The 14,772-nt window shown below is 37.2% G+C and overlaps 1 protein-coding gene across 7 annotated transcripts in view; it reads right to left on the bottom strand.

Moving 5' to 3' along the window:
• The window catches only part of LOC142031311 (sodium channel protein type 1 subunit alpha), a 68,142-nt gene extending 67,326 nt beyond the window's left edge, over positions 1–816 (bottom strand). For all 7 annotated transcript variants that reach the window (XM_075028538.1, XM_075028539.1, XM_075028543.1 and 4 more), the window contains exon 1: positions 550–816. In XM_075028538.1, coding sequence (XP_074884639.1) covers positions 550–816 — 267 coding nt within the window. The remainder of the gene's footprint in view (positions 1–549) is intronic.
• Between the last annotated feature and the right edge of the window lie 13,956 nt (positions 817–14,772).

Raw genomic sequence — 14,772 nt, 5'->3', positions numbered from 1 at the left:
TGTACCATAGAAGACAGTGGGCACTTTGCTAATGATTGAGAGAGCAGTGAATAGAAGTCTAGATTTTCACACTATTTATTTATACCTTGCTACATCCATTTAACATCCATATTATACAATCAGTCATGATGTTGCATTTATTGCCAATTTTATTAATTTAATTCTAATAATAATATTACTGAAAAATTCCTCCTTATATAAAGCAGGAGAACCAGTGTGCCAAGGGCACATGAGGGCAAATGTATTCTAAAAACATACATTAGCTAAATCAACTTTTTATACCCAGAAGATATTAATTATTTATTTACTAACTTTCTGGAAGGTGGAATTTGTATGTATCACTGGCATCAAACATTTTCTGCTCTTGTTGTACACCTAGTGTTTTCAGCAGTGCTCAACTGTTTCCACGTTATTAGAGCGACATATTCTACATGGTTGCAAATTAACAGACTGAAGTAACAAGCTATATGACCCACTCCACGAAAATGAAATGAACATGATAAAGCACTCCAAACATTGGCGTATCAACAGGACTGATATTAGACTCACTTTTTTATTGATGTAATATGGGTCCATGTCTTCCAAGGGCTCAGACACCATTCCTGGAGGTATGTCGCCATATATAAATGGAAGTGTTTTTCCTGCCTCCAAATCACTGTTTGGCTTTGGCCCATTTTCATCATCATTGTCTTTACGATCTTGTTTAGAATTCTTAGCTTTTTCTGCAGCAATGCGTTGTTCAATAGCTGCAAGAGACTCTCTAGTGAAGTATTGGAAGCTGTCTGGTCCTGGTGGTACAAGCACTGACTGCTCCATCTTTTCATCCTGCACATTTTAATTACCATTTATTCTTCTGCATAGGAAAATACTGAAAGGAAGCAGAAAATAAAATTAAAACAAGCATGTTAAAATCACCAAGTAAGAAAGATATAACATTTATTTTTAAATGCTTTTGTTTATGCTGTGTTGGAACGTTCAAATACACAATATTGACAATTACATAAAGAAAGATAAAATAAGCAGTTTAGATGGTGATTTGACCTTTGTAAGAGGCACTTGTGGGGTTCTTATCCTAGTTATATAAACTGCAATGATTTTTCAACTCTAGGACTATAATGGTCTTTTACTCCAAATAAGCAAAAGCATGATACTTAAGAACAAATCAGATACATTCTTTCCTCATAACTCTAATCATCTTAAAATCACCTCACACTCCTCTGGAATCAATCAGGATTATATTGGTAACTACAAATAGCACAGTTCATCAGAGCTAATGCAGAAATTTCAACTGAGTTTAGCAAGAGTATCTGAAAATAAGCACTGTAGAATCAGAATTTCTGTTAAACAAATAAAAATCAACTCTGCATATTATGAGGTAGTAAAGTAGTAGTTCCAAGTAAGTTTTTGTATGGGTAGTTATTCTAGATAGTAATAAGAACAACTGCTTATTTTTATTTCAATTTTACTGTTACTATATACCTGGTTCTTTATTCAATATCTGCAACTGGATAATTCTGAAAGTATTCTAATATACGTGTGTGTTTATATATCACAACCAAGAAAATAAACCAGATGGGGAGGGGGGGGAGAAGGTCTGTTAAAACTATGGATCTGGCACCTTTCATGCTTCTGAATAAGCTAGAGATATGGAATGACAGAGAATTAAAAATACAAGAGATGGTTGGTGGAAAACATATTAAAACAAATGAAAAGGTGACAACCAAAACCAGGAATTATGGGAAGAAGCTGAAAAAGATAAGGAAAATAAAGCAAAAAATGGAAACAAGAGGCGACTGTAAATGAATGTAGAAAAAAATAGGGGAGAAAGTCAAGAATATGAAAAGGAAAAAATAGGAAGACTGGAAGATTAACAGTATAAAAATGCAGAGATGAAACCAAAGAAAAATAAAAACTTAGGTGGAAGAACAGAACACTGGGAAAGGAGCAGGAAGGGAAGCAATCATAGATAGGGTTAAACTTTCTATTAAGGAAAAGTCAACAAGGAGAATAAGAAATCAGATGAGAAATAAAGGGAGAAGAAAGAAAAACATAGCTGGAAAATGAAAAAGAAGGTCGCTAAAATATATTAAGTAATAAAGCCCAAATCCTCTAGATCATTAATGCCAGGGTAAGCACAAACATCTTGATCACACATATATATTGAGAGTGGAGTATAGTGCATACAATAAGAAAGAGGCATCAAAGTGCTTATGGGCTTTATAACCCCAATTTTCTTGATTTCTCAGAAAAATTAAAAAAACGTATTTCACTTGGCTGTATAGAATCATCACCCACAATCGGAAGAATGACTTCTAAAGAATCAAGGTGGCAGATTTCTCACTGTAAAAAAATTAAAGGGAGCTAATCTCCTACCAAAACAAAAAGTATTCACCCATGCAGAGTGTAGACTCATGCGAAAACAGTTCTCTAAAGTTTTCCTTTCTTTCTAATCCTGAAAGGAAATGGAATTGTGCTGTTCTCTCTTCATTAGGGGGAAAAAGAATATAAGAAATTGTACCTCAACCAACCAACTCCCTCAACCAGAGACCAATTATCTCTTCCTCCACATAGAGAGCATCTTCTAGACATCCCCCAGCTCCCCATTTTGTGGTTCTGTTTACTTCTGGGGATTGACTCTTCAGTCTCTTAACTACTGAAAAGTTATAAACTCACAGTTTGTACACTCTGACATTATTTGTTAATGTTCAGTCACACCTTGTGGATATTGGGAAAAGAGAAAAAACTGCTAGCCACACCACTGACCTTGCTGATCCCCAAACTGATCCCCACAAATGGCACTGTAATTTGGGAAGCAGATGTCATACTAAGAGACTATTCAAATATTATGGGAGCCACAGCTGTAGGTGGATACTACTTGCTCTGTGGGCTTCAGGGAAATACAAAGACTTGAGATACAGTCAGGCTCTTGGAAGGGATGAAGGCCTCCTCCTTTTCTCTCTTCCTCTTCTCTCCTTTCTCAGCCTAAGTATAATTCCACGGGGACCAGCAAATGAGGCTACACAGCCATGCCCGCCTTTTCCTCTCCTCCTCCTTGGGAGACCCAGAAGGTTGGTTTTCCCCTTTGCCATTTTTCCTTTGAAAATTCCCTTCATTGTCCAAAAAGCCCACAGCGCAGGGCGCTCGGTGTTCCCTGCCGTGGTGGCCGGGAGGGCACAGCAAGCCAAACGAGTCCTAGCGCAATGGGAGGGAGGCACCGGACAGTAGCAAGGGCAATCTCGTGTTTTGAAGAGGAAGGAAATGGACGGCCAGCAAGCAGTCAGCAAGGATGAGCTCTGAGACCCCATGGTGCTCTCTCGGGATCGCCTTTCGGTTCAGCTGAGTGTCCCCAGCTGGCACGCAGAACAAGATGGTAAGCCTGCAGGTGCACAGAAGCAAGCTACTTCTCATAGCCATTAGTTATGTTGCAAAAACGTTGGATACAGCCACTGTATTACATACTGAGTTTAAAAACAGCCAATGCCATGGGCTTTTCTAATAATACTTGTATTTTTTTCTGTAGAAAGAAACTTTACATTATTTTTCTATAATTAATCCTAGAATGTTCTCAAGTCTGTCAAATGTGCATGGAGCTAGCCAGATACACACCTTTAGATGTATCTAAATCTGAGTAGGCTGTACTTAACAAAATGTTTCAGGAGACTTTATGAAGATTAAATACTTTTTATCCTCTACTTAGCAGATTTGAGGATGATATTCCAGATAAATTTTCCTTTTCTTCATGCATTTCCATGATTATAAGTCTTCAGAATTGCAAATAGAAGTCATCTATAATTTTAAAGTCAATATTAACTACGTACAGAATTCACTACAGTCTTAATCCCAAATCACTTTCATCTGTCATATCACAGTGGTTAACCGAAAGTTTGTATTTCCTTTATTATAGTCGATGAATTTATTCTCACTTATCTGTGTAGGGGATGGATAACAATTGATGCCAGGCCAATTAATCAACTTATATCCTTCCGATATCTATCAAGTGATTTATTAAATATTAATTGAATAACTACAGATTGCTTACACCACCCAAATGGAGTTTTTTCTTTTCTTTAGCATAGCACTGGTAATTCAACAGAGGAAAGAAGATAAGAATACACAAAATATAGATTTCTTACTAAATTTTTTCCTACTCTCCTTCTGGAGTGAATGGGATTTTTCTTCCTTCTTCATCTCCAATTGTGCTTTCTTATGAGCAGTGTATCAGTAGGCAAAACATTTCAAATTTTGGAAAATAAGGTGCTCAGAACATTTGAGAATAGAATAATTGTGTTTCTTCTGAAATTTTGCAGGCAAAATATAGCCATATATACTTTGTAGTATACACTGTTGTAAGAGAGATAATTCCAGAGCCCACTCAATGTACTCTGTGTGCATGGACCATCTGTAAACCGCATGCAGAATAACTCTGGAGTTATTCAGCTTCATCTGTATAATTGCACAATGCACAGTTGATCTGCCCATGCATATTAAGTCCAAACCATCCGGAACTACACTGGATTTGCTAGGCACACAATCTGGGAAATATACATGCAATTGGTTCAGAACTCGCTAATGGATGTCATCTACTGTACACTTTGCGTAGTTGTAGGTCTACACATACTTAGAGAATAACTCAAGCTGTCAAATAGCCACGGAATTTCTGCAAATTTCACCTAAATTAATTTTATAGACAAAATAAAGGGACATGTTGGCAAATAGATGGAGAGATTGTGCCTTGTCTAACAATGATTCCAAACTAGTTGCACACTAGCCTTTGAAGAAGTCAATTAGACAATACTAACTCTCTGAAAAAGAGACTGGTTTGAACAAGACAATTATTTCCTAACCTGATAAGCATCTGGTTTACTGTTAGCTTTCATGTTCTTCATGCCTTCATAATAAATAGTGACCAGAGTTTCTGGAGAGTTTGGTTAGGAGGACTTTAGCATCCATGTGGAACTACAGTACTGCAAATACCTAAATTTTACCAAGCTAATTTTTTAATATTATCCATATGGTTCAAACTAAAACTGTAACATGCTTTGATGTTCGATCTTCTGTGACAACACCCATGAATTAAAATTTAGTTTCCATTTGCCACAGAATATACTGAATGTTGAGATGTTGAGGGTCCATTGGACCCTATGTACTAGAAATATAGGAATTTGATCATAACAAAAAGTTCCAACAATGCTTGTGGTGCAGCAAGCTGGTTCAGCTTTATACTTTCACCTACATAAACACCTATATAAAGCCTTCCATGATCATCTTTACATCCAAATGCCGAAATCAAACCTGATCTCTAAAAACCAATCTTTTTCCTGCCTCTCCCTCCATCCTTCAGGTGCTAAGATTCTCAGCAATATAACTTTTAACATTAGCCAGCATTTAATTTTAATCAATTAACATAGCAATATGATTAACTTTAAAAAGCTATAGCTTCTCAGATTTACCATATAGCAATGTGCCATGTTTTCTAGAACATACTAAATAGATGTTCAGTTTCTTCTATGGTTAACACTGCAGGTTCTGAGTGATGTGAATGTTTCTAATGTACAGACACAGTGAATAGACCAGAATGGTATTTTTGCTCTTCTCTTGGCCTAGTCATGTCACACACAGATAAACATGTGACAGAGATGAACTAGAGAATATGCTCTAGAGGATAACTAGAGAATAATTTCTGTTGTTTACTTTTGAAGGTAAGACTTTGCATACATTGGAAGTAGTGGTGAATTAATACTTAATGCCTCACCTGCCCCACTCTTTTTTTCTGTATTCTCCAATTTCTCAATTTGGTGAACCACCATTGAGACTAGATTTGTATACTGCTACATGATGCAATCTGGGATAGCACAGCTATGGTTTGCTGGATGTGAATGTGTGTCCAAGATGAAGTGGAAAGGTGAGTGCAAAAGGAAATGCACATGAATCTTTCAACAAATACATTGCACGTTCTTTTGTGCTGCTACTTGCAGAATTAATGACTAACAGGACTCTTGTTACACTTGGTCATGTAAGAAATAAGTCATCTCTCACCACTAACAGAAAATAAAAAAGACACGACATCAAATCAAATATTAAGAAATTAGCAAATGAAACTGGACTGGTCTCACTGCCTGGTTAATCTCCCTTGGATTTCAGGAAGGTACCCTTAAAAGTCTGTACAGACTGCTGTTTCCTTGTACTTTCCAGCACTGTGAAACTGATTGCTAAGGGAAAACTCAGGAAAGAGAATTCTCCTAGAGTAAGCAGAATTTAATCTTTGCCCTTCACTTCGCCCTTGCCCTGTGACACACGTTATGGTTTTGCTTTTGACATAAACTGTAGCATTCGCTACATATCAAGGTGCCACGCTTAGATCACTGGTCGGCCCGGACCAGGGAAAGAGACAGATAACACACACAGTGTGAGCGCCAACTTCCCCCTTTTATTGCGCAGTTAATTCCTTTTATACTAACAAGGGGAGGTGGGGTTACAGGTACATCACAAGGCTGCGACTAACCCTCTAACTTTCCGTGACATCGCGAGATCTTCCGAACGCCGACCCCTACAATAAACTACCAAATCAGTTCTATTAAAAAATCATGCATCTTACTGTTTTGAAAAAGCATCAGAGTAGTATACAGTAGCATTGATATTTTGAAGTGCTCTAGATGCAATGATGTAACATTGGTAACTTCATTTTTATAAAGAGACTAAGTAGGTATTAGCAAGGTTATCAGTGATATGCCCTGGGAACATCACCTGGCTGATTCAAGGCACAACTAACAGACCACAGCTACTACCAAATAAAGATAAATCAATGAATTTATATGTAAACCCACAGAGCCCAAATCTCTGTGTTCTATTACTTCTCATTGTTTATTGGCACAGTTTCTCTTTATTTTTGATTTATCAACTCCTCATTATGATTCTTGCCTTCAGAATACAGACTAAATATAAATTGCCTTCCTCAAAGTGTGGATTTGTGGGAGGAGAGGAAGGAAGGTATGGCCAGCTACTGCAGTTTGTATGTGAGGCCTTAGTTAAGGAGAAACCCCTGTTCCTTTCTTCACAGAAGCAAGCCTGTATCCGGCCTGTTTATCTCTATTTTAGGGCAGCTACAGGTAGCAAAGGTAGGTAGGATATCCAAAGCAACACACTTGGCAGAAGGACAGAAATCAGAGTAGAATATTGGGACTGTGCAACTGTTTATGACTCCCTGTAGCTCATATATAAAATTACATTCAATTCTCATGGACAGCTTTATAAGGGAAACATGGATATTACCAGACTGATAATAGGATTCTCCCATATCTTTTCTTGATGTTTCTTCTTGGCATGGATAATGCAGATCTGGGCACAAAGACGTGCTTGCATTAGATTACTTGAACTTGGCTGACTATATTTGTTTAATGCATATTAATTTTAAATAAAGGGTAGGTACATTAATACTGCAGGCATCAGAACAGGGTACATACATATGCACTGAGCTATAAATGAATTTTCTGAAATATTGGAAGCAATCAAATAGTATATACTAGCTAAAGTGAAAGTCTATGCTTAGCAGCTAGATATTTCCATTACCTAACCGGATACACAGCAAGGTTATTGGCACAGGGAAAGAGTCACAGAAGGGGAGTGATGGTGGGAGAGGATGACTACCTAGTTTGCCACAGAGTTGCAAACAGCCTTGGGTAGCTGTGTGATTTAGCAAGGCAGTTTAGTGTCCCAGCCTAGGCTGCCCAACAGCCAGAAAGCAGAACAGGGAGAGACAGGAAATACTATGATATTCATGCTGTTGTATAATTGCTTAGTGTACATCTCATTACATGACTATGTGTGCTAAACTCCCTCAGCAGCTCCAGGGAATTCAAAGCCACATTTTCCATCAATCAGCAAAACTCTTACACTACCACGGGCAACAGACCATCTGATCTCTCTTTGCAGTGCTCTGCCATCACTATGCAGGAATGAAATCAAGATTAATGGGATAGAAAGAAAGCCTATAAGAAAACACAAACTTGGCATCTTAATGGTAAGCTTTCATTTGGGAAGGCAATCATGGTTTCTGATCCCCACTCCTAGAGCTATTTCTCTATTATATCTAATAAATTCACTTGAGTCAGTTGAAAACTGCTGGAGGTGTATTCACAGCTGAGAAGAAAAAATTTAGGAATACCTATGGGAAAAGAGGGTTTAGTTCTAGTTTCCACTCCCAGTTAATTTCTTCAATTCAGGAAGAAAATGCAAGCCTCAGTTTTGAAAATAAACCACAATATAACAAGCCAGCTTTCTCCAAAACAAATTAACTAACCAAGCAGAGGCCCCATGCTGGGAAAACAAGAATGCTCCCTGTGAGCTGTCTTTACTAGGAACTGTTGTCCGCTGCAGTCAAAGCAGACTTTTGTGTAGCTGCAGCCTTTTTTCCCCCTAATACCTAGATTCTCAGTCCTATCCTTGTTTCTTGATTAAAGGAAATCAGAAAACCACATGATGTTGACATAGCATATTATTCGTCACTATTAGTTAGATATATGTATACATTGTTGAGATTGCTATTCTCATTACATTTTTAAATTTAACTAATGTATCTTTAACCCAAAATATAGCTACTAGACTTTGCTTTAGATGAAAAATAAATAGCTTGCTTTGCTTACTGCTTTGTTTACTGCTTTGCTAGTTTAATTCCATTAACTGCAACCAAGTAATGTCTATTTTAGAAAGCTGAAAAAAACGAAAATTAGATACGCAGTTCCATAGAAAGAAAAAACTATTTTAATGGGACAAGTCACAATGCATCTGCATTACTACTCCACCTAAGCAAATACATTTAATAGGTTAGAACTACTGGACTGCTACCAAGCTGAAAGAATTCCATGCTTACTGTGCTCCTGCAGTGTATCTTGTGCAGCAAACGACTGCGGTATAGAGTAGCAATCTTTCTGCTTTCTTTCATTTGATCAGACCAGGGACCTCTTCTACTGGCAATCTACTTCACTAATTCAAGATTAATTTTCTTAAGCAATGTCTGAAGCATCTGTTTCCATTTACCTTAGCAAACGTAATAGCACCTTTCTTCAGTTAAAGAAATAAAGCAATGTAGGCTATGCAGTGTAAATTATATAATGCTACTGGTTCATTTTACATTAAGGTAATATTGCATTTAAGATTTAAGTTCTGGTTTTGGCACACTTGGGAAACAAGAAATAAAAGCTGATGGAAAACAGATTGCTCCATACCCTGGAATGATATCAAATTCGCAGAGCTAACAAACCCAAAGACATCTCCATACTCAAAAAGTTACTAAATTATGACCTTTGTGGGTTGCTTAACCCCATTAACAGTGTTCTGGTACTTGCTATCTCATGTGGTCAGTGGAAGGGCCAGAAGCCTTAAAGACGTAATGACAGAAGTATTTACATTTTCAAAACTTTCCAACAGTTTTAGTTATTTGTGTATTTCTTCTTGCAAACAGATAGAACAGCAAGGACTGATTTACTCTTAAAGTTCCCCTGAGTCAAGGAAGTGGATGTGGGCACAACAGGAACATATTTAACACACAAGATAATGGGGAAAAAATTGACTGCAATTAAGGAAACCTAAAGAATGACTGGTTTGCAAGCAAAATGATGGGACTGCTATGAAGTGATAAAAAACCACAGAACTGTAGAAACTTGTAAATATTTTTTTGTACCGCACAGGAAATCCAGACACCATACGAAAGGCAGAAAAGTTGAGTTCCAGCTTTCTCCAATTAAATATTAGAAACAAGGTTTGATACTTTATTCCCTTGCTTCCACTTTGCACTCAAGGCATGTTTTAGCACACACTTGTCCATGGTGCGGAAAGAAGGCAGTAACAGCCCCACTGCTCTATTTTAGAAGCAGGGTATTACATGTTAAGTCAGTGCAGTGCAGCACCCAAAGTGAGGGATCCATCTCACAAATTGCCTTTGAAAGGACAGAGTGCTCAAGGAACGGGAGATGCTCAAACCACAAGACAACTCTGCAGCCTAGGAAGCCACTGCATGACTTCTGTATAGCTCCTATGTTCATCATCCCCTTCTGCAGCCGTCAGCCTGTCTTAGGTTTTAGGAGGTGCAACAAATACACGGGCTACATGTGAATCAAGTGTTTGTCAAAATAATTTGTATGCTATATGCTAATGTCATGTAATGTCACACATGTAACATACGCCTGTAAACACATGGCATTTTTATTGCTGTTTATGTGGGCAAGGCAATGTATCCTTTTTTACTGGCCACTTCTGATCCTGCTAAGGCAACATATCTACAGTTGTCCTCTCATGTCCCTCTGCAGTTCTGTGATTCTGAACTCACAAACGAGCAACCATTTTTACCAAGAGTAAGAGGAATCTGCTATTTCTTAGTAGGCTGTTTCCAACTTGTTAATAATTTGCTAATAATATGTGAGAAATGGCTTATTACTAGGAGATTCACAATTCTCTTTACAGTAGCATAATTAGTATCTGTTCTTGCAGATGCAACTTTATTTAACTTAAAAAACTATTTTATATATACAGATAGCTCTCGAAATTTCTTACAATGAATAAAAAGTCACATCACTGCTGTTAAGAAAATTCTTCCAAAACACAGACCTGGTCAAAAATAAACAACTCTCACCTATTTCCTGATTAGTTTTTAACTGATTTTCAACAAGATTCGAATTACCAATGTTAGTCCAATATCATTTTGGAAAGTTCTCATTAAGTGGACATTCCTGAGGCCACCGTGTCTCAATCTTGTGGCCAGGCATGGCTATACATGTCAGTAGTCTTGACACCTGACAGTGCTCAAGCCCTGGCACCTTGTGCCCTAGAGGTAGTATAGTTGCACAGTTAATTTAGTCTGTTGAATACTAGTTAAAGTAATTTGCACTAACATCCATGAATTAATGCTGTTAGTACTTAAGCAGGCAACCCCATTAGAGCTAGTTTCCGTAGCTCTGCCTTCTTTTGCAATTGAGGTGATGTACTCCCTGTAGTTACACATTGCCTTGGTAAGTCCCTCTGGCACATGGAGGCAAACACTACCTTTCCTACAAATGGCACCTAAAATCCCAGCACCAGTGCATATTCCCACACTCCCTGTGTCTTAACAGATTCATCCCAAAGCTTCATACTTCTGACACTGGTGTGCAGCTCAGCACTTAGAAAAGCAGAAGCTGAAGCATGTATTCAGAAAAGCAGCATTTGAAGCAAGTGACACAGAGACTTCGCAGAAGTCCTTGGAACAGTTATGCTTTATTCTGAACACACTAAAAGAGATAAAACCAAAAGTAACAATACTAAAACACTCCCCCGTTATTGCTTCTCTGACTTTCCTAGTAACTCTTAGCTTAATTTGGGGGATTTGGTCTGAGTCATTTAAGCTGTCTCTCACAAGGCTTTTCTCAAAATGGTCAAACAGAACCTCTTCCTTTTACTACCTGCAGCTCCTGCATCAGGAGACCACCTGGTCATCCACACCAGCTCATCAAAATCCATCCACTAATTTGCTGCTTAGTTATCATCCCACCTACCTGGAAGCTGGCTGTGGGGTGACCCAGCTGACAAGTCCACACAAAGAATTGCTAATAATGAGTTAAATCTAGATGTCATTAAAAGGTGTGTTGAATTCCCGTGTGGATGGGTCACAGGCATATTTACCAGCCCCATTCATCCATATCTGCCCTTGCGATATTCCATGCAGCTGATGCTGGGCAGAGGTAAGGTCCTACATTCACTGCTAGAAGATGTGTAGAGATTTGCAAGAAGCCTGAATTCAGATCGATAAGCTTGGTGAGCACTAGTGTCTACTGAGAGTTTCCCATAGATACTTCAAAACTTGTAAGACCATTTTGTGTAGACATGGAACATCTTAGCCCAGAAAGCATTTGAGACCTAATAAGGTCCTACATGATACTCATGGTATTTTCAGTTGCATAAAAGGGGAAAAAAATCTTGAAAATTCCTAGAAGTAATGAAATAGGTTTTGCCACTAAATGGTTAACTACAAGCAGCAGCAACAGCATCTGCTGCCTCTGCCACACCCTTTGAGCAATGCCTTCTTGTAAAAAGCTTCAGATTTGCAAAGAAAGGTGGAGCCTGGAAATTAGTATTCTGCAGAAGCAGTAGTTTGAAAGCCACTGAATGAAGACTGTTAGCCACACTGACTTTTATTTAAAAGCAAAGATTTCACCTTTTTTTTCTTTTGAGGTGATGGTGAGTTTCCAGTCATTTAATATTTTATATTCGAACCCTACAATAAATGTTCAGGATGTTAATTTGATTTTTGAAAATATGGGAATGTAAAGATATAATAAATAATCTAGTCAGAAGCTAGAATTGATAAAATGATATACTAGGAAATCTAGTGGGATGGGGATTTGGGATTTTCTGGGGTTTTTAATCCTATGATTGGTCAAGAAATAAAATTAGAGAAATGTGCTTCTCTAAAATAAATAAGAATATATTATTTGCAGAGACTTTAAATGTTTAGCAGCCCGGAAGATTTAAAAATTAATGACCTTAATGCTATTAAGTGTACTGAGAAAACAGACAAAATGTATATTGCAGATGACAACAAAGTTAAAAAATAGCAGAACTAAGGGAATATCACTGGATACCATGTGATATTTAAAAATGGAAAACCATTAATCAGAAATTTCTGAAAGATAGCTATATACTTAAAAATAGCATAAATGATAACAAATTTTGCAGCAGCACACTCAGTCATTCAAATTCTGAGCCACTTCTGGTACTTTTCTGAAGACCAGATCATCTACTAAAAACCAAGTGACATTTACTTTATCAAATATAGTACAGAGCTATGTGGTCAAAAATCTAATTGTCATGCACATTTAGTGATTATTTTGCAAAGAAACCATTCTCAAGTATAGGGACAGAAATATAAAAAGGAAGGAGGCTTGAGATCTGCATTTCCTATAAATATCATTCAGTGCACATCAAATACGCAGTTAAACTATGTTAATGAAGCTAATGAAGTAATACAATATTTAATAATTTTAAAGATTTCTATCTTGCATTCTATCCTGAATTGAAACTGATAGATTACAATGTCTGTATCATGTGAATCTGTCCATGCGGATCCACCTGTAAGGTGAGAACTCAAATAGGAGAAGCAACATGGTATAGTGAAGACCACAGCAAATAATGGCAGGTCTGACTGACAGCAAACCACGCCTCTTTCAACCTCTTTTCTGGTGGGGAAATAACAGTTTAGCCATTTTAAAGGATTTATGATTGGTGATTAAAATACTTTCAGCTAATCTTCTCATTCAAAAACACACATTTGTCTTCTTAATGACTGAAAGTACCCTTGCATTTGCGATTGGAATTGCTTATTGCTGTTCTAAATTGTAATTTTTCATGTTGTAATACAGGTTAAAATGTTTTGGAATGTTTTTTTCTAAATAGTAATTTTTAGTTTATAGTAGTGAGTTATAATGTCTTCTGGTATTTTGGCATTGCGTGTCCATGGCAATATCTTAAACAGTTTGAAGATAAATTATAAGATTCATCATTGTTGTTCCATAATCCTTTACTCCGCAAATAGCAGACCCAGTGTGAAAGCCAGTCCTAGCTCTGCTAGATGAGACAAAGCTTCAGCCACTCAAACTCCCAGAATCAGGTATGGATTTACAATCCACCCAGCTGAGAAACAATGCAGAGAGGCATCCTTCAGCACGTCACTCTTCTTCTCTGATCAATGCATGTGAAGACAGGGCACCGTTTCCTACCAGACTCTGAGAGCTGAATGATGTTTCTGCAGGCGTCATATATACAACCTAGATGCATTTATATAAACAAGCTTACAGTGAGAAGCCTAAGTAGGAAACTTAATTTTTAAAAACCGTTTGTCAATGTGCTTGAGACGGCACAACAATGGAAATAAGTGCACTACGTAAAGATAAGAATATCCGGTTATGAAAAACAAGTCTTTACTATGTGAACGATGAACATTGTCAGCGAAGAGATCAGTGCAATGTGTAGGTCGTGGCTCTAAGGAATCAAAGGACATTTAAGTCTGAGGGAAACATGCACAACTAAGCTTAGAAATGATTGTGTTACGTTGATTATGAGTCAAGAACAAATTGGGGACTTAATATTCGTAAGTGGACATGACATCAAACGTCAATTTGTTTTTTAGGAAAAAGCCTATGTAAAGTATAGATACAGAAGAATTTTCAGGGCTTAGCAATTTTGAGTAGGAGTTGGTTTGTTGTGACCGTTTATCCAGTTTTCCGTATTTATTACTCTTAAAATCTAGGTTTCCTCTACAATTTAAAATTGCATCAGGATGTACATTTGTAACATAACAGATGAACTTTTGATCCTATTGAAGCTGTTCTCAAAACATGTTATTGGCTTCATTCATGCAGGTAAGTTTTATTACTGAATTGATGTATTTAATTTATATCTTGAAGAAGAATTCTGATTTGTGCCAGGTAAAAGTGTAATTTCAACTCAAACTCTTTTGATTACCATAAAGTAGGGGCACATTAGCCTGGAGGAATACTTCCCTTCAGTTTTCTCTTACATACCGAAATTTTACCAGCTGACTTTCATATATGCTAAAAAGGTGCAGTTTCTTTTTCTGAACATATTTTCATATTTCAGTGCTGTAGGACTAATGCATAAAAAAGAAATAGGAGAGATATTTGTATTGATAAATTAATAAAAGTACTATTGCAAATCATGTAAATGTACATATATCATCCATCATTCAATAATTACTTATTAAAAATTTTGTAGATTGTTTATAAATTC

The sequence above is a fragment of the Buteo buteo genome, chromosome 5, assembly GCF_964188355.1.
Source record: "Buteo buteo chromosome 5, bButBut1.hap1.1, whole genome shotgun sequence".
In the NCBI taxonomy this organism is placed as follows: domain Eukaryota; kingdom Metazoa; phylum Chordata; class Aves; order Accipitriformes; family Accipitridae; genus Buteo; species Buteo buteo.
Note: the sequence above shows the minus strand (reverse complement) of the source record. Positions and strands in the feature narration are given on the sequence as shown.